Source organism: Melanostigma gelatinosum (genome assembly GCF_949748355.1).
Source record: "Melanostigma gelatinosum genome assembly, chromosome: 11".
In the NCBI taxonomy this organism is placed as follows: Eukaryota; Metazoa; Chordata; class Actinopteri; order Perciformes; family Zoarcidae; genus Melanostigma; species Melanostigma gelatinosum.
Window position 1 is genome coordinate 27,536,365 of NC_136644.1, and position 20,762 is coordinate 27,557,126.

Here is a 20,762-nt window from a genome sequence, read left to right on the forward strand (position 1 = left end):
TCAGAGAGTATCAGAGGGTACAGGAGGGGTATCAGAGGGTACGGGAGGGGTATCAGAGGGTACGGGAGGGGTATCAGAGGGTACGGGAGGGGTATCAGAGGGTACAGGAGGGGTATCAGAGGGTACGGGAGGGGTATCAGAGGGTACGGGAGGGGTATCAGAGGGTACAGGAGGGGTATCAGAGGGTACGGGAGGGGTATCAGGGGGTGCAGGAGGGGTATCTGGGGTACGGGAGGGGCATCAGAGGGTACGGGAGGGGCATCAGAGGGTACGGGAGGGGAATCAGAGGGTACGGGCGGGGTATCGGAGAGTATCAGAGGGTACGGGCGGGGTATCTGACAGTATCAGAGGGGCATTGGTGGGTATGAGAAGGCATCGGAGGGTACATGAAGGGTATCAGAGGGGTATCAGAGGGTACAAGAGGAGCATCAGAGGGTACATGGGGGTATCAGAAGGATATTCTAGAAGGCATCTAAGGATTTGTTTGGGTTTCAAAGGTTATCTGGAGATCTGAGAGCATTAGATGGGTACGATGCAGTACAAGAGTGTTTCAGAGACAATAACAGGTCTCAGGGGGTATCAGACGTACCTTATGAGTACACCCCATCAGCCTGCTCTGTTAGAGGGTACAGACGTGGCATCCAGCCTTACAGGATCTGAGACTAAGCTGAAGACGACTGGACGTTGAACTCCTAAATTCAATCGATACTAAAGCACCAAGCAGCAGTATTTTGCATTTATTTATACACCTGGTTCACCTGTTCAGACCCCGGTTCACCTGTTCAGACCCCGGTTCACCTGTTCAGACCCCGGTTCACCTGTTCAGACCCCGGTTCACCTGTTCAGACCCCAGTTCACCTGTTCAGACCCTGGACTTCCTGTGTGTGTGAGGCTCTGATCTGAGACCAGCTGACTGGTGAATCAGGTCCAGTGTTTGATGAGTAAAAGGGTTCTCTGCGATATTCTCTTACAGATGTTCCACATGTTCTCCAGACAAAAACACGAGGTTCCTCATTGAGCTCCAACACAACACTGCTTCAATTAATTCATATATTCTCTGATCAGGTAGAAAAAAACACTATACTTGTATACATTTACATGTGAAATACCTCCATAATATATTACGAGACTGCAAGCGAGGCGGTATATTGATCTTAATTGTAGGAGAACCGTCACAGTATAAAGAACATAATTTTTTGAGAAGCAATACAGACTCAACAAAACATAATATGGCGATACTCGATACTTTTACTTCACATTTTGATTGATTTAGTTTCATTTTAGCATTTACAGGTTCGGGGGTTAAGATCTCTGAGGGGTCTTCACAGCCTGAAGATGACGTTTAAAAGACTTAAATATGAGAAAGCTACAAAAGATAATCAGCCAAAGAAAATGATGCGCTAGCTTTGTGGGAAAAAAAGCTTCAGACTGATTTCACTTGGACAGATGTGGACCTGCAGGTTTTTGGGGTCTTCTGGTTTCTACGCTGGATTTATAAAGTGCGGGACCCCTTCAGGCTGATGGACTCATCCTGGAGGTGTGTTCATGGTTACGTGTTCCTTTATGTTCTTGTTTTAGAAACTGCAGGTGAGAACAAAAAACAACAAAGAAAAGCAGAGAAGAAGGATGCTGATTGTTAGCCTGTTAGCGTGCTAGCTCCTACAGTTTTCCTGTCCCCTCTGCTTCTGGTCTAGGTCAAAGACACCTGTAACCACAACCCCAACGATGATGTCACGGTGTACCGGAGTGCACCTGTTCGTCACTGCGGCCAGGTGAGACGTTTGAAACCGCTGGAGGTCAAGAAGCCCGTGCAGGACCCCGGGTCACATAAACCAGGTCCAGACCTCTGTTTGATTGACAGCTTGGCGGGCTCAGACCGAGGACTCGCGGGCGGTTTTGGAGTGCAGAGCTCCGGCCCGGCTCAGGAAGGGGAAGGCGGTGCCGAGGCATCCGGAGGCCACGGTGAGACCCAGACTAGCCCAGGCGCAGCAGAGAGACCAGCCGTAGCCGTGGTCCACGTCAGCCGGCAGGCCGTAGATGAAGGGGGGGTTTCTGGAGAGGTCGTAGCTCACGCTGGCTGCGTACGTACACAGAGAGATGGTGCAGAAGATCCCTGAAGAAGAACAGGAAGAGACAAGAACTTTGAGTACTAAACATCCAGGAGGACCTGATTCAGAGACCAGAGGGGTCCATCCAGGAGGACCTGATTCAGAGACCAGAGGTCTGTTAGACCGGTCTGACTTTTATATTAATATTAGTGCTGGGCAACGATTAAAATGTTTAATTGTGATTAATCTCATTGTTATGTCAAAGTTCAATAATGAATTCATAAGTAGTGTATTGAGCACTTTTATTTTGAAGTGCTGCTCTATGAACAAAGGTGAATAACATTGTGTGTGAACACTTTGAACACATCAGGTTGTTGTTAGCAGCAGTGTTCTCTTCACACAGCAGCAGTTCTATCTCTTCTATATCTGTGCTCAGTGTGTGAAACGTTCCACTGCTGTGAACAGAACAACATGTTTCACACGTTCATCTACATGTGTGTGTTGAGTCTTCATCACAGTCAGAGCATGTGATGCAGCTATACTCTTCATCACTATGACCCAGCTCTACTCTTCATCACCGTGATGCTGCTCTACTCTTCATCACTATGATGCTGCTCTACTCTTCATCACTATGATGCAGCGCTACTCTTCATCACTGTGATGCAGCTCTACTCTTCATCACTGTGATGCAGCTCTACTCTTCATCACTATGATGCAGCTCTACTCTTCATCACTATGATGCAGCTCTACTCTTCATCACTATGATGCAGCGCTACTCTTCATCACTATGATGCTGCTCTACTCTTCATCACTATGATGCAGCGCTACTCTTCATCACTGTGATGCAGCTCTACTCTTCATCACTATGATGCAGCTCTACTCTTCATCACTATGATGCTGCTCTACTCTTCATCACTGTGATGCAGCTCTACTCTTCATCACTATGATGCTGCTCTACTCTTCATCACTATGATGCTGCTCTACTCTTCATCACTGTGATGCAGCGCTACTCTTCATGACTGTGATGCAGCTCTACTCTTCATCACTATGATGCAGCTCTACTCTTCATCACTATGATGCAGCTCTGCTCTTCATCACTATGATGCAGCTCTACTCTTCATCACTATGATGCAGCTCTGCTCTTCATCACTATGATGCAGCGCTACTCTTCATCACTATGATGCAGCTCTACTCTTCATCACTATGATGCAGCTCTGCTCTTCATCACAATGATGCAGCTCTACTCTTCATCACTATGATGCAGCGCTACTCTTCATCACTATGATGCAGCTCTACTCTTCATCACTATGATGCAGCTCTACTCTTCATCACTATGATGCAGCTCTGCTCTTCATCACTATGATGCAGCTCTACTCTTCATCACTATGATGCAGCTCTGCTCTTCATCACTATGATGCTGCTCTACTCTTCATCACTATGATGCTGCTCTACTCTTCATCACTGTGATGCAGCGCTACTCTTCATCACTATGATGCTGCTCTACTCTTCATCACTATGATGCAGCTCTGCTCTTCATCACTATGATGCTGCTCTACTCTTCATCACTATGATGCAGCGCTACTCTTCATCACTGTGATGCAGCTCTACTCTTCATCACTATGATGCAGCGCTACTCTTCATCACTGTGATGCAGCTCTACTCTTCATCACTATGATGCAGCTCTACTCTTCATCACTATGATGCAGCTCTGCTCTTCATCACTATGACGCAGCTCTGCTCTTCATCACTATGACGCAGCTCTGCTCTTCATCACTATGACGCAGCGCTACTCTTCATCACTATGATGCAGCGCTACTCTTCATCACTATGATGCTGCTCTACTCTTCATCACTATGATGCAGCTCTGCTCTTCATCACTATGATGCAGCTCTGCTCTTCATCACTATGATGCAGCTCTGCTCTTCATCACTATGATGCAGCTCTACTCTTCATCACTATGATGCAGCTCTACTCTTCATCACTATGATGCAGCTCTACTCTTCATCACTATGATGCAGCTCTACTCTTCATCACTATGATGCAGCTCTACTCTTCATCACTATGATGCTGCTCTACTCTTCATCACTATGATGCTGCTCTACTCTTCATCACTATGATGCTGCTCTACTCTTCATCACTATGATGCTGTAACTCAGGTGATGAAGGTGATCCAGCGCTACTCTTCATCACTATGATGCTGTAACTCAGGTGATGAAGGTGATCCAGTGCTACTCTTCATCACTATGATGCTGTAACTCAGGTGATGAAGGTGACCCAGCTCTACTCTTCATCACTATGATGCAGCTCTACTCTTCATCACTGTGATGCTGTAACTCAGGTGATGAAGGTGACCCAGCTCTACTCTTCATCACTGTGATGCTGTAACTCAGGTGATGAAGGTGACCCAGCTCTACTCTTCATCACTATGATGCAGCTCTACTCTTCATCACTGTGATGCTGTAACTCAGGTGATGAAGGTGACCCAGCTCTACTCTTCATCACTGTGATGCTGTAACTCAGGTGATGAAGGTGACCCAGTGATGTCCAGTAGTCTCCAGTGAGAGCAGCAGCTGCTGCTGGTTGTAACGCGTGGCTTTAGTCGTCCTCTCCTTTAACACAACTCGTGTGTTCTTCTGCTGACGGTGCGTCTTGAGGCTCATACGTGACGTCATTCGCTGAGATCCTAAAGCTGCGTTCACACCAAACGAGACGTGAACGCAGCTTGAGAACGTTCCTCAGACCGACATCTTCCACAACACTCACTTGCAGTTTGTCTCCACTTCTCTGTAGCATCTGTTAGCTTGTGTTGCTTTAGTTTATCTAAACTTCTCTGTAGCATCTGTTAGCTTGTGTTGCTTTAGTTTATCTAAGCTTCTCTGTAGCATCTGTTAGCTTGTGTTGCTTTAGTTTATCTAAACTTCTCTGTAGCGTCTGTTAGCTTGTGTTGCTTTAGTTTATCTAAACTTCTCTGTAGCATCTGTTAGCTTGTGTTGCTTTAGTTTATCTAAGCTTCTCTGTAGCATCTGTTAGCTTGTGTTGCTTTAGTTTATCTAAACTTCTCTGCAGCGTCTGTTAGCTTGTGTTGCTTTAGTTTATCTAAACTTCTCTGTAGCGTCTGTTAGCTTGTGTTGCTTTAGTTTATCTAAACTTCTCTGCAGCGTCTGTTAGCTTGTGTTGCTTTAGTTTATCTAAACTTCTCTGTAGCATCTGTTAGCTTGTGTTGCTTTAGTTTATCTAAACTTCTCTGTAGCGTCTGTTAGCTTGTGTTGCTTTAGTTTATCTCCACTTCTCTGCAGCGTCTGTTAGCTTGTGTTGCTTTAGTTTATCTCCACTTCTCTGTAGCGTCTGTTAGCTTGTGTTGCTTTAGTTTATCTAAACTTCTCTGTAGCATCTGTTAGCTTGTGTTGCTTTAGTTTATCTAAACTTCTCTGTAGCATCTGTTAGCTTGTGTTGCTTTAGTTTATCTAAACTTCTCTGTAGCGTCTGTTAGCTTGTGTTGCTTTAGTTTATCTCCACTTCTCTGCAGCGTCTGTTAGCTTGTGTTGCTTTAGTTTATCTCCACTTCTCTGTAGCGTCTGTTAGCTTGTGTTGCTTTAGTTTATCTCCACTTCTCTGCAGCGTCTGTTAGCTTGTGTTGCTTTAGTTTATCTAAACTTCTCTGCAGCGTCTGTTAGCTTGTGTTGCTTTAGTTTATCTAAACTTCTCTGCAGCGTCTGTTAGCTTGTGTTGCTTTAGTTTATCTAAACTTCTCTGTAGCATCTGTTAGCTTGTGTTGCTTTAGTTTATCTAAACTTCTCTGTAGCGTCTGTTAGCTTGTGTTGCTTTAGTTTATCTAAACTTCTCTGCAGCGTCTGTTAGCTTGTGTTGCTTTAGTTTATCTAAACTTCTCTGCAGCGTCTGTTAGCTTGTGTTGCTTTAGTTTATCTAAACTTCTCTGCAGCGTCTGTTAGCTTGTGTTGCTTTAGTTTATCTAAACTTCTCTGTAGCGTCTGTTAGCTTGTGTTGCTTTAGTTTATCTAAACTTCTCTGTAGCATCTGTTAGCTTGTGTTGCTTTAGTTTATCTAAGCTTCTCTGTAGCATCTGTTAGATTGTGTTGCTTTAGTTTATCTAAACTTCTCTGCAGCGTCTGTTAGCTTGTGTTGCTTTAGTTTATCTAAACTTCTCTGTAGCGTCTGTTAGCTTGTGTTGCTTTAGTTTATCTAAACTTCTCTGCAGCGTCTGTTAGCTTGTGTTGCTTTAGTTTATCTAAACTTCTCTGTAGCATCTGTTAGCTTGTGTTGCTTTAGTTTATCTAAACTTCTCTGTAGCGTCTGTTAGCTTGTGTTGCTTTAGTTTATCTCCACTTCTCTGCAGCGTCTGTTAGCTTGTGTTGCTTTAGTTTATCTCCACTTCTCTGTAGCGTCTGTTAGCTTGTGTTGCTTTAGTTTATCTAAACTTCTCTGCAGCGTCTGTTAGCTTGTGTTGCTTTAGTTTATCTAAACTTCTCTGCAGCGTCTGTTAGCTTGTGTTGCTTTAGTTTATCTAAACTTCTCTGTAGCATCTGTTAGCTTGTGTTGCTTTAGTTTATCTAAACTTCTCTGTAGCGTCTGTTAGCTTGTGTTGCTTTAGTTTATCTAAACTTCTCTGCAGCGTCTGTTAGCTTGTGTTGCTTTAGTTTATCTAAACTTCTCTGCAGCGTCTGTTAGCTTGTGTTGCTTTAGTTTATCTAAACTTCTCTGCAGCGTCTGTTAGCTTGTGTTGCTTTAGTTTATCTAAACTTCTCTGTAGCATCTGTTAGCTTGTGTTGCTTTAGTTTATCTAAACTTCTCTGTAGCGTCTGTTAGCTTGTATTGCTTTAGTTTATCTCCACTTCTCTGTAGCGTCTGTTAGCTTGTGTTGCTTTAGTTTATCTAAACTTCTCTGTAGCATCTGTTAGCTTGTGTTGCTTTAGTTTATCTCCACTTCTCTGTAGCGTCTGTTAGCTTGTGTTGCTTTAGTTTATCTAAACTTCTCTGTAGCGTCTGTTAGCTTGTGTTGCTTTAGTTTATCTAAACTTCTCTGTAGCGTCTGTTAGCTTGTGTTGCTTTAGTTTATCTCCACTTCTCTGTAGCATATGTTAGCTTGTGTTGCTTTAGTTTATCTCCACTTCTCTGCAGCGTCTGTTAGCTTGTGTTGCTTTAGTTTATCTAAACTTCTCTGTAGCGTCTGTTAGCTTGTGTTGCTTTAGTTTATCTAAACTTCTCTGTAGCATCTGTTAGCTTGTGTTGCTTTAGTTTATCTAAGCTTCTCTGTAGCATCTGTTAGCTTGTGTTGCTTTAGTTTATCTAAACTTCTCTGTAGCATCTGTTAGCTTGTGTTGCTTTAGTTTATCTAAGCTTCTCTGCAGCGTCTGTTAGCTTGTGTTGCTTTAGTTTATCTAAACTTCTCTGTAGCATCTGTTAGCTTGTGTTGCTTTAGTTTATCTAAGCTTCTCTGCAGCGTCTGTTAGCTTGTGTTGCTTTAGTTTATCTAAGCTTCTCTGCAGCGTCTGTTTGCTTGTGTTGCTTTAGTTTATCTAAACTTCTCTGTAGCATCTGTTAGCTTGTGTTGCTTTAGTTTATCTAAACTTCTCTGTAGCATCTGTTAGCTTGTGTTGCTTTAGTTTATCTAAACTTCTCTGTAGCATCTGTTAGCTTGTGTTGCTTTAGTTTATCTAAACTTCTCTGTAGCATCTGTTAGCTTGTGTTGCTTTAGTTTATCTAAACTTCTCTGTAGCATCTGTTAGCTTGTGTTGCTTTAGTTTATCTAAACTTCTCTGTAGCATCTGTTAGCTTGTGTTGCTTTAGTTTATCTAAACTCCTCCCACACGCTGCACCTACGTAGTCTGAAGACTGAAGACTGCCAGTGAGCAACGCACTTTACTAATAATCATTTTTTAACACGCGATAAAATAATTGTCGGTGTTAATGAATTAATGCGTTAACGCGATAATAACGCGTTAACCTGCCCAGCACTAATTAATATTCACTATATTATTCAGCGGTATGATGTTGTCTCTCTGTCTCTCTCAGGGGTCTTACCTGCCATCAGGAACAGTAATCCAGAGACGTGCTGCGTCAGACTTTCCTCCCAGAAGAACCCGACCGACACAACGATGGTCCCACAGAGCAGGACGGCCGCCGCCATGCCGAGAAACCCGGCTGTGATGCGCCGCAGGTCTACAGGAGGACGGGACAGGGTGTTATAGAGACCAGGTCCAGGTGCTCCCAGTCTAGTAACAGTCAGGGTGTTATAGAGACCAGGTCCAGGTGCTCCCAGTCTAGTAACAGTCAGGGTGTTATAGAGACCAGGTCCAGTGCTCCCAGTCTAGTAACAGTCAGGGTGTTATAGAGACCAGGTCCAGTGCTCCCAGTCTAGTAACAGTCAGGGTGTTATAGAGACCAGGTCCAGTGCTCCCAGTCTAGTAACAGTCAGGGTGTTATAGAGACCAGGTCCAGTGCTCCCAGTCTAGTAACAGTCAGGGTGTTATAGAGACCAGGTCCAGTGCTCCCAGTCTAGTAACAGTCAGGGTGTCATAGATACACACTGTACTCACGCAGGAGGTGCCACTCGTCCTGTTGGATGGTCCTGGTCAGGTTCAGAGGGATGTTCCTCAGTCTGATTGGTTGAGAGAAGTGATATTTCACAGCTGTGCAGCGATCTGCGATACCTGCAGGGAGAAGACAGATGAGGACAGGTGAGTACCTGACAGGTGAGGACAGGTGAGTACCTGACAGGTGAGGACAGGTGAGTACCTGACAGGTGAGTACTTTAGCTGCAGAAAACCACCTGACCCCCAGTATGTACACCTGTGATGAAGCAACAACCCAAAACCAAACCTAAGCAATGCAAGTCATGTATAAAGGGTGATCTGGAAACTGAACCAAGACCTGGAAACTAACAAGGACCAGGACCAGGAAACATGGTTGGATCATCTTAGCTGATGAAAACAGTTTTGCGATGTCATAGTGATGTCATCAGCCTCGTTGTCTCTTGTACAAACTGCTGGTTTGGAATTTAAAAAACACCAGTAGGCTCTCTTCAAAGGCAGTTTCCTGGTGCATGCTGGGAACTGTAAGACGTGAAGATTTAACAGTGGAGGAGACGGACTGTAATAATTAAACAACTCTCCTCAGTAAACAAACACTGAAATACTTCAGTCACATGTTTAAACCCAGGAAGAGAAGATTACATTTAGTTTGTACCAGTCTCAGGTCAGTTTAAAAGCAGTCTAAGGTCAGTTTAAAACCAGTCTCAGGTCAGTCTGAAACCAGTCTCAGGTCAGTCTGAAACCAGTCTCAGGTCAGTCTAAAACCAGTCTCAGGTCAGTTTAAAACCAGTCTCAGGTCAGTCTGAAACCAGTCTCAGGTCAGTCTAAAACCAGTCTCAGGTCAGTCTGAAACCAGTCTCAGGTCAGTCTAAAACCAGTCTCAGGTCAGTTTAAAAGCAGTCTCGGGTCAGTTTAAAAGCAGTCTCGGGTCAGTTTAAAACCAGTCTCAGGTCAGTCTAAAACCAGTCTCAGGTCAGTCTGAAACCAGTCTCGGGTCAGTCTGAAACCAGTCTCAGGTCAGTTTAAAACCAGTCTCAGGTCAGTCTGAAACCAGTCTCAGGTCAGTCTAAAACCAGTCTCAGGTCAGTCTGAAACCAGTCTCAGGTCAGTTTAAAACCAGTCTCAGGTCAGTTTAAAACCAGTCTCAGGTCAGTCTGAAACCAGTCTCAGGTCAGTTTAAAACCAGTCTCAGGTCAGTCTGAAACCAGTCTCAGGTCAGTCTGAAACCAGTCTCAGGTCAGTTTAAAACCAGTCTCAGGTCAGTCTGAAACCAGTCTCAGGTCAGTCTGAAACCAGTCTCAGGTCAGTTTAAAACCAGTCTCAGGTCAGTCTGAAACCAGTCTCGGGTCAGTCTGAAACCAGTCTCAGGTCAGTTTAAAACCAGTCTCAGGTCAGTCTGAAACCAGTCTCAGGTCAGTCTAAAACCAGTCTCAGGTCAGTCTGAAACCAGTCTCAGGTCAGTTTAAAACCAGTCTCAGGTCAGTTTAAAACCAGTCTCAGGTCAGTCTGAAACCAGTCTCAGGTCAGTTTAAAACCAGTCTCAGGTCAGTCTGAAACCAGTCTCAGGTCAGTCTGAAACCAGTCTCAGGTCAGTCTGAAACCAGTCTCAGGTCAGTTTAAAACCAGTCTCAGGTCAGTCTGAAACCAGTCTCAGGTCAGTCTGAAACCAGTCTCAGGTCAGTTTAAAACCAGTCTCAGGTCAGTCTGAAACCAATCTAAGGTCAGTTTAAAACCAGTCTCAGGTCAGTCTGAAACCAATCTAAGGTCAGTTTAAAACCAGTCTCAGGTCAGTCTGAAACCAGTCTCAGGTCAGTTTAAAACCAGTCTCAGGTCAGTTTAAAACCAGTCTCGGGTCAGTTTAAAACCAGTCTCGGGTCAGTTTAAAACCAGTCTCGGGTCAGTTTAAAACCAGTCTCAGGTCAGTTTAAAACCAGTCTCCGGTCAGTTTAAAAGCAGTCTCGGGTCAGTTTAAAAGCAGTCTCGGGTCAGTTTAAAAGCAGTCTCGGGTCAGTCTAAAACCAGTCTCGGGTCAGTCTGAAACCAGTCTCAGGTCAGTTTAAAACCAGTCTCAGGTCAGTCTGAAACCAGTCTCAGGTCAGTTTAAAACCAGTCTCAGGTCAGTCTGAAACCAGTCTCGGGTCAGTTTAAAAGCAGTCTCAGGTCAGTTTAAAACCAGTCTCAGGTCAGTCTGAAACCAGTCTCGGGTCAGTTTAAAAGCAGTCTCGGGTCAGTTTAAAAGCAGTCTCGGGTCAGTTTAAAAGCAGTCTCGGGTCAGTTTAAAAGCAGTCTCGGGTCAGTCTGAAAGCAGTCTCTGGTCAGTTTAAAACCAGTCTCGGGTCAGTCTGAAACCAGTCTCAGGTCAGTTTAAAACCAGTCTCAGGTCAGTCTGAAACCAATCTAAGGTCAGTTTAAAACCAGTCTCAGGTCAGTCTGAAACCAATCTAAGGTCAGTTTAAAACCAGTCTCAGGTCAGTCTGAAACCAGTCTCAGGTCAGTTTAAAACCAGTCTCAGGTCAGTTTAAAACCAGTCTCGGGTCAGTTTAAAACCAGTCTCGGGTCAGTTTAAAACCAGTCTCGGGTCAGTTTAAAACCAGTCTCGGGTCAGTTTAAAACCAGTCTCCGGTCAGTTTAAAAGCAGTCTCGGGTCAGTTTAAAAGCAGTCTCGGGTCAGTTTAAAAGCAGTCTCGGGTCAGTCTAAAACCAGTCTCGGGTCAGTCTGAAAGCAGTCTCTGGTCAGTCTAAAACCAGTCTCGGGTCAGTCTGAAACCAGTCTCGGGTCAGTTTAAAACCAGTCTCAGGTCAGTCTGAAACCAGTCTCAGGTCAGTTTAAAACCAGTCTCAGGTCAGTCTGAAACCAGTCTCGGGTCAGTTTAAAAGCAGTCTCAGGTCAGTTTAAAACCAGTCTCAGGTCAGTCTGAAACCAGTCTCGGGTCAGTTTAAAAGCAGTCTCGGGTCAGTTTAAAAGCAGTCTCGGGTCAGTTTAAAAGCAGTCTCGGGTCAGTTTAAAAGCAGTCTCGGGTCAGTTTAAAAGCAGTCTCGGGTCAGTCTGAAAGCAGTCTCTGGTCAGTTTAAAACCAGTCTCGGGTCAGTCTGAAACCAGTCTCAGGTCAGTTTAAAACCAGTCTCAGGTCAGTTTAAGACCAGTCTCAGGTCAGTCTGAAACCAGTCTCGGGTCAGTTTAAAACCAGTCTCAGGTCAGTTTAAAACCAGTCTCTGGTCAGTTTGAAAGCAGTCTCGGGTCAGTCTGAAACCAGTCTCGGGTCAGTTTAAAACCAGTCTCGGGTCAGTTTAAAACCAGTCTCGGGTCAGTTTGAAACCAGTCTCGGGTCAGTCTGAAACCAGGAAACTAACAAGGACCTGGAAAAAACTGTCTCAGGTTTAAGAAAAGAGTGTGAAATTATTTTCAAAATAAAAGGGAGAAACATTGATTAGTCGACAAAATCGCAAGATATATAAATACATATGTGTATGTATGTTTGTGTGTGTGTGTGTATATACTGTATATATGTATATCTGACCCCTCTCGATGAGCTTATCGATGTCCGTGTCCAGGCCCCTGAAGTAACACTTCCTCCACAGCCCGGAGTGACTGGAGAACAGCGGCCTCCCGCACTCCGTCTCCAGGATGCCCATCCCGAGGATGGCCCTCCAGTTCTCCAGCAGCTCCTCCTCTCTGCTGCCCACATGAATCGGCTTCATCAGCGACACGTCCCGCTGCCGGGCTCCGCCGCTGCCGGTGTCCACCAGCGGCAGGTGGTAGATGGGCATCTCCCGGTTCTTCTGGTCGTTGGACTCGGATCCGTTGCGGTCGCAGTTGCTCTTGTGTCTGCGGGTGTCGGTCTCGTACCAGTGGTCGGTGGAGATGGCGGTGACCAGCAGCACCATGGACAGCGCTCCGAGCGCGAGGCTCACCACGGACACCGTCACCGTCTCCGGCCGCGCGCTCTGCATGACGACGGGGACATGGACCGAGCCGGTACCGGAGGAGGTCCCGTTACTGGTCCCGTTCCTGGTCCCGTTACTGGTTCCGTTACTGGTTACCATCGTATTCTTCTGCTGCCATCCTCGCGCCCGTCAGCCCGCTCCCCGTTTGCCCTCGAGAGAGAGAGCGCGTTGTCATGCCGACTGACGGACCGTCAGAGAGCGATGCGTCAAGCTGGAGTCAGTTACCACACATCGGGACCGGAAATTTACTGAAGCAGCCTTCAGAATAAAAGCTCTACTACCTTCAGTACAGAGAGGAATCCAAGATCAGTCTGTGATTCTGTAGGACGGAATCCCTCATCTCTGTTCAGCTCTTCATCACCACCATCATCTTCACCATGAGGAAGGCCAGCAGCGTGCTGGGGTGTCCACTGGATACTGTGGAGGTGGTGGGAGACAGGAGGATGATGGCGAAGCTCTCATCCCTGAGCCACGCCTCCCACCCCATGCAGGACACTCTGGCAGCTCTGCACAGCTCCTTCAGTCTCCGGCTGATTCACCCCGGTGTCTGAGGGAGAGGTACCGCGAGTCCTTCCTCCACGCTGCTGTCAGGCTGCACAACAAACTGCTCTCGGTGGACCACGAACACTCTGAACACTTCTGATCACTTTAATTCACTCACCTGGTGCAATATCTAATCCGTGCAATCCCGTGCACTATCCAATACGTTTAAGTATTATCTTATATTTTTTTTCCGTCTGTATATTCTGTATATACTGGTATATTTAATATTCTTCTTTACTGTCTTATTTTATTACTGTTTTCTGTTTTCTGTTTACTGTTTAGTTATATTACTTGATTTTTATCTTTATTTTATTTACTTGTGAGCAATGCTGCTGTAATCCTGTAATTTACCCACTGAGGGACTAATAAAGGATTATCTTATCTTATCTTATCTTACCATCATCACTACCATCATCTTCTTCACCACCATCATCATCTTCTTCACCACCGTCATCATCTTCTTCACCATCATCACCACCATCATCATCATCTTCTTCACCATCACCACCATCATCATCTTCTTCACCACCGTCATCATCTTCTTCACCATCATCACCACCATCATCATCATCTTCTTCACCATCACCACCATCATCATCTTCTTCACCACCATCATCATCTTCTTCACCATCACCACCATCATCATCATCTTCTTCACCACCATCATCATCTTTTTCACCATCACCACCATCATCATCATCTTCTTCACCATCATCACCACCATCATCATCATCTTCTTCACCACCATCATCATCTTCTTCACCACCATCATCATCTTCTTCACCATCATCACCATCATCTTCTTCACCATCACCACCATCATCATCTTCTTCACCACCATCATCATCTTCTTCACCATCACCACCATCATCATCATCTTCTTCACCATCATCACCACCATCATCATCATCTTCTTCACCATCACCACCATCATCTTCTTCACCATCACCACCATCATCATCTTCTTCACCATCACCACCATCATCATCTTCTTCACCACCATCATCATCTTCTTCACCATCATCACCACCATCATCACCACCATCATCATCATCTTCTTCACCATCACCACCATCATCTTCTTCACCACCATCATCATCTTCTTCACCATCCCCACCACCATTTTCTTCACCATCATCACCACCATCATCACCACCATCATCACCACCACCATCATCATCACCACCATCATCACCATCATCTTCTTCACCATCATCACCACCATCATCTTCTTCACCACCATCATCTTCTCCACCATCATCATCATCATCATCATCACCATCATCTTCTTCACCATCATCATCACCATCATCTTCTTCACCACCATCATCATCTTCTTCACCATCATCACCACCATCATCACCACCATCATCATCATCTTCTTCACCATCACCACCATCATCTTCTTCACCACCATCATCATCTTCTTCACCATCATCATCTTCTTCACCATCCCCACCACCATTTTCTTCACCATCATCACCACCATCATCACCATCATCTTCTTCACCATCATCACCACCATCATCTTCTTCACCACCATCATCTTCTCCACCATCATCATCATCATCATCACCATCATCTTCTTCACCATCATCATCACCATCATCTTCTTCACCATCATCACCACCATCATCACCACCATCATCATCACCACCATCATCTTCTTCACCATCATCACCACCATCATCTTCTCCACCATCATCACCACCATCACGAGTCTCAGTAGAATCAGTGATTTTCAACAGTAGAGTCTCAGTTGTGTTTATTTGTTATATCAACAAATAAACCTTTCAGTTCGTTTTAATCCTTGTATTCGTGTTATTCGCATGTAGCTTCTTTTAATTCCCACCTTACCTGAAGGCATCTCCGGTCCTCCCCCTGGGCCAGTCTCTTCCGGTATGGAGTCAGTGCGCATGCGCCTCGTGTGTGGCAGGAAGAAGAAGAAGCCATGTTGTTAAAGTAGCAGTGAAGACCCTCTTTTAGTGCCGCTGAAGCTCCCAGTCTTCCGGACTCGGGTCGCTCAGAACATCCGGAGAAGATGAGCTGCGGACCGGACGTTTCACGCAGAGACCCGCAGGAGGACTTCCAGCTGATTCAACGGGTCGGCAGCGGGACGTACGGTGACGTATACAAGGTACGGACGGTGACGTCACAGCTACTGACAGCAACAAACAACAACAATGATGAATATCATCTAATGACATCACACGTCTATAACTGATAACATTGTTTATTTATTTAAATTGTAAACACAGACATCAAAGAACAGTAACATCGTAATAAAATCAACCAGTGAAGAATAAATAATTTGGTCAAATAAAGGGGGGGGGGGTCACAAAACACATGAGAACGTGCGGCCTGATCGGGAATAGTGTGCTATTTATTTTCTAGAGAGATTCGCCCAGCGGTTTCCCCGAAAATCACAATTAAACGGAGCAAACTGTCTCCATTCACTTGAATGGGGTTTCGGCGTGAAGAGAGCTAAAAAAACACTTAACTTTGGGCCCATATTGACGAGCCGTACATTAACGTAGAAACATGATTCAAAGTTTAAAACGTAGACAGAACGCTGCACTTTATTGAGCCAAAGGCACATTTTGATAGCTAGCACAGTTTCCATGAAGTCACAGATTAAGTTTCAGGAAAATGTTGTGTCTGTTTCAGATTTTATAACGGGTGTGTATGTTATAATGGGTGTGTATGTTATAACAGGTGTGTATGTTATAACAGGTGTGTATGTTATAACGGTGTGTATTTTATAACGGGTGTGTATGTTATAATGGGTGTGTATGTTATAACGGGTGTGTATGTTATAACAGGTGTGTATGTTATAACGGTGTGTATTTTATAACGGGTGTGTATGTTATAACGGGTGTGTATGTTATAACGGGTGTGTATTTTACAACGGGTGTGTATTTTACAACGGGTGTGTATTTTACAACGGGTGTGTATTTTACAACGGGTGTGTATTTTACAACGGGTGTGTATTTTACAACGGGTGTGTATTTTACAACGGGTGTGTATGTTACAACGGGTGTGTATGTTACAACGGGTGTGTATGTTACAACGGGTGTGTATGTTACAACGGGTGTGTATGTTACAACGGGTGTGTATGTTACAACGGGTGTGTATGTTACAACGGGTGTGTATGTTACAACGGGTGTGTATGTTACAACGGGTGTGTATGTTACAACGGGTGTGTATGTTACAACGGGTGTGTATGTTACAACGGGTGTGTATGTTACAACGGGTGTGTATGTTACAACGGGTGTGTATGTTACAACGGGTGTGTATGTTACAACGGGTGTGTATTTTATAACGGGTGTGTATGTTACAACGGGTGTGTATTTTATAACGGGTGTGTATTTTATAAAGGGTGTGTATGTTACAACGGGTGTGTATGTTACAACGGGTGTGTATGTTACAACGGGTGTGTATGTTACAACGGGTGTGTATGTTACAACGGGTGTGTATGTTACAACGGGTGTGTATGTTACAACGGGCGTGTATGTTATAACGGGCGTGTATGTTACAACGGGCGTGTATGTTACAACGGGCGTGTATGTTATAACGGGCGTGTATGTTATAACGGGTGTGTATTTTATAAAGGGTGTGTATTTTATAACGGGTGTGTATTTTATAAAGGGTGTGTATGTTATAACGGGTGTGTATTTTATAAAGGGTGTGTATTTTATAACGGGTGTGTATGTTATAACGGGTGTGTATGTTATAACGGGTGTGTATTGTAGTTAAGAGCTACAGTGAGAGCACAACCGTCAGAGTGGAGCAGAGCAGGAAAATCTTCTGTGATTTTTCCAAACAAATTGCTCCAGCTCCCACAATATTTATTCTTTATTCACCATTTATGTCCCAAACGCTTGGACTTTTTTAATGGACTGCTACTGCTACAAGTAGTACTTATTCAAATGCTACTAATATTTATACTGCTAATAATACTTCTACAACTACAACAAATATCACTACTGCTGGAATTCTTTTAAGATACAGAAACCGTTCGAATATCAAAATGTTCAGCTCGTTCAGGAGAGGGGTGATATGACTTCATATTTGTAATCTTTCAACTTTTTGAATTTCAGCAATTTTTTCACAATTAATTTCAGCTTTCAGCATTGCAACGCATTTTCAGCAGGAAATGCATTTTCTAGTTTCAAGTCTTCTTCAATACAGCATGATGTTCATTTAGTACATTATGGTCCATTTAGAGTCACACAGACCATAAAGCAGGGGATGCTTTAGGGCGGGGCTACTGTGATTGACAGGTCTCTAGCAGAGACGTATACGGCGTCTCTACGTCACTCCTCCTCAGTCCAGATGTGGTCACTTCCTGTTCACTGGTTGAGAAAAAACAAGATGGCGACGGGCAGAATGTTGATCAGAAAACATCAGATATAGATGTTACTTCATGAAGGAGACTTGGGATGTCCCCCTTAGAGGTTTGTGCTGGACTTGTCCTTGTCCTCTGAGGAGGACCTGTTTGGACCTTTGATCCTGAGAAGGAATCCCTCACCAATGTAACGTGTGCTGTTGGTTTGTCTTTGAGAATGCTGTCGGGCGGACGAGGAGTTGAACCGGCCTCTCCTCTCCTCTCTGTGGCGGTCAGGAGGAGTCTCCTTGTCTCTCCTTGGTGACTGAGGCCTCATGGGAAATCTCAGGTGACTCTCAGAGTCAAAACTCAAAGTGACGGCAGAAAAAAAGTGAAAGTTGATCAATAATTCAGAGTGTCCCTGCTGGACTCTGGTGCTTCCTGTAACACGACCCCCCCCCCCCCCCCCCCCCCCCCCCCCAACTGGAACCTCCTGGTTCTCCCACCTTGACTTTGACTTCTCTGATTGGCTGTCAGGACGCTGCACTCTGCAACTATTGATTCTTTTAATTATCAGTGTCAGTGTCTTCATTTTTACTCTATGATATATATATATATATATATATATACTGTACATGTATATTTATATATATTATATATGTTTATACATATATATATTATATTATGTGATATTATATAATTCAGTGTACAAGCTAATACACTGTATATAATCCATCGGACTTAATCATCATCATAATAATATTTTTCTGGGCGAAATTGCAAAAGTTTGCCGCGCTTCTCCTCACACAGCGTTGCCAACACCTGCGCAAAAACTACATTAAAACGTGCGGCCTGATCGGGAATCGTGTGCTATATCTTTTCCAGCTGCTTTCCCGAAAATCGCGATAAACGGAGCAAAATCGCCCCAATCACTTGAATGGAGTTTCAGCTAAAAAACACTTCCACTCACCTCTATTTTGGAGCAAAAACGCCTAAAATGACATCCCCAAATTAAAATGGCTGGAGCTTCTGAACCACTCTGACTATATGCAGCGATGAGGTCTTGCCAGAAAGAAAACCCCTAAAGTTCCTTGTGAAAGTGTTTGGGGTGGGAATCGCCAGAGATCTCGCGATACGATATTATCGCGATACTTCGATTTCTCACAAGATATAAGTATGATATTAGAGTTATATAACTCAGTATATGAACTATAACTTGTATAAGTAGGTAAGTAAGGTGGTGATCTTCTCAACAGAACATCTTTGACGTGTGGAGTCTCGGCCAATCAGCGTTCAGATGTGTACAGCGTCTTCATTTCCCTCCGTTACAGTTTGAGTTCCGTTATGTTCCGTTACCGTTCAGACTTGCTGGGTTAAGTTAACGTCCGCTGCATGCGGAACTTTGTCGACCGTCAACGTTCGTCATTGTCACGATTTAGAAGGAAAAAACGTAACGTGATGAAACACGCCCCCCCCCCCCCCCCACCCCCGTGTTCCGGTTCAGTTCACGCGGTCACTCGTTAACGTTAAACCGGAACACCGGCGCATCTGCTGGCAGGTTGTTTGTTTAACTCAAAGTAGAATGAGATGATTTCATGGTCAGAATAACTTTCATGACCACGAAACATGAGGCCCAGATACTGAAGAGATGATGAGGTCACAGAGCTTCAGGGAGAGGAGGCTGTCTGTAGCGCAGCTCAATGCAGGATGAGATGTGAGTGGAGCTGGGCCTGGATAAAGGTGGAGCTGGGCCTGGATAAAGGTGGAGCTGGGCCTGGATAAAGGAGGAGCTGGGCCTGGATAAAGGTGGAGCTGGGCCTGGATAAAGGTGGAGCTGGGCCTGGATAAAGGTGGAGCTGGGCCTGGATAAAGGTGGAGCTGGGCCTGGATAAAGGTGGAGCTGGGTCTGGATAAAGGAGGAGCTGGGCCTGGATAAAGGAGGAGCTGGGTCTGGATAAAGGTGGAGCTGGGCCTGGATAAAGGTGGAGCTGGGCCTGGATAAAGGTGGAGCTGGGTCTGGATAAAGGTGGAGCTGGGCCTGGATAAAGGTGGAGCTGGGCCTGGATAAAGGTGGAGCTGGGCCTGGATAAAGGTGGAGCTGGGCCTGGATAAAGGTGGAGCTGGGCCTGGATAAAGGTGGAGCTGGGCCTGGATAAAGGAGGAGCTGGGTCTGGATAAAGGAGGAGCTGGGCCTGGATAAAGGAGGAGCTGGGCCGGATAAAGGTGGAGCTGGGCCTGGATAAAGGTGGAGCTGGGCCTGGATAAAGGTGGAGCTGGGCCGGATAAAGGAGGAGCTGGGTCTGGATAAAGGAGGAGCTGGGCCTGGATAAAGGAGGAGCTGGGTCTGGATAAAGGAGGAGCTGGGTCTGGATAAAGGAGGAGCTGGGCCTGGATAAAGGAGGAGCTGGGTCTGGATAAAGGAGGAGCTGGGCCTGGATAAAGGAGGAGCTGGGTCTGGATAAAGGAGGAGCTGGGTCTGGATAAAGGTGGAGCTGGGCCTGGATAAAGGTGGAGCTGGGCCTGGATAAAGGAGGAGCTGGGCCGGATAAAGGTGGAGCTGGGCCTGGATAAAGGTGGAGCTGGGCCTGGATAAAGGTGGAGCTGGGCCGGATAAAGGAGGAGCTGGGTCTGGATAAAGGAGGAGCTGGGCCTGGATAAAGGTGGAGCTGGGTCTGGATAAAGGAGGAGCTGGGTCTGGATAAAGGAGGAGCTGGGTCTGGATAAAGGTGGAGCTGGGCCTGGATAAAGGTGGAGCTGGGCCTGGATAAAGGTGGAGCTGGGTCTGGATAAAGGTGGAGCTGGGCCTGGATAAAGGTGGAGCTGGGTCTGGATAAAGGTGGTGCTGGGCCTGGATAAAGGTGGAGCTGGGCCTGGATAAAGGTGGAGCTGGGCCTGGATAAAGGTGGAGCTGGGTCTGGATAAAGGAGGAGCTGGGCCTGGATAAAGGAGGAGCTGGGCCTGGATAAAGGAGGAGCTGGGCCTGGATAAAGGAGGAGCTGGGTCTGGATAAAGGAGGAGCTGGGTCTGGATAAAGGAGGAGCTGGGCCTGGATAAAGGAGGAGCTGGGCCGGATAAAGGTGGAGCTGGGCCTGGATAAAGGTGGAGCTGGGCCTGGATAAAGGAGGAGCTGGGTCTGGATAAAGGAGGAGCTGGGCCTGGATAAAGGAGGAGCTGGGTCTGGATAAAGGAGGAGCTGGGCCTGGATAAAGGAGGAGCTGGGCCTGGATAAAGGAGGAGCTGGGCCTGGATAAAGGAGGAGCTGGGTCTGGATAAAGGTGGAGCTGGGCCGGATAAAGGAGGAGCTGGGTCTGGATAAAGGTGGAGCTGGGCCTGGATAAAGGAGGAGCTGGG

General features: G+C 45.6%; 2 protein-coding genes across 3 annotated transcripts in view; one reads left to right on the top strand and one right to left on the bottom strand.

The window, feature by feature from the left end:
* Nucleotides 1–1,507: 1,507 nt before the first annotated feature.
* On the bottom strand, nt 1,508–12,614 carry tmem178a (transmembrane protein 178a). Its single transcript, XM_079279516.1, has 4 exons — nt 12,115–12,614; nt 8,603–8,716; nt 8,088–8,225; nt 1,508–2,113 (listed from the first exon to the last, which is right to left on the bottom strand). The coding sequence occupies exons 1-4, from the start codon at nt 12,545–12,547 to the stop codon at nt 1,872–1,874; spliced, it is 927 nt and encodes a 308-aa protein (XP_079135642.1). The 5' UTR covers nt 12,548–12,614; the 3' UTR covers nt 1,508–1,871.
* A 2,411-nt stretch (nt 12,615–15,025) lies between these two features.
* The window catches only part of LOC306785224 (mitogen-activated protein kinase kinase kinase kinase 3-like), a 52,722-nt gene continuing 46,985 nt past the window's right edge, over nt 15,026–20,762 (top strand). For both annotated transcript variants that reach the window (XR_013772396.1, XM_079279512.1), the window contains exon 1: nt 15,026–15,221. Coding sequence is in view for 1 of the 2 variants with exons in the window: in XM_079279512.1 (XP_079135638.1) it covers nt 15,126–15,221 (96 nt within the window). In the remaining variant the exon portion in view is untranslated. The remainder of the gene's footprint in view (nt 15,222–20,762) is intronic.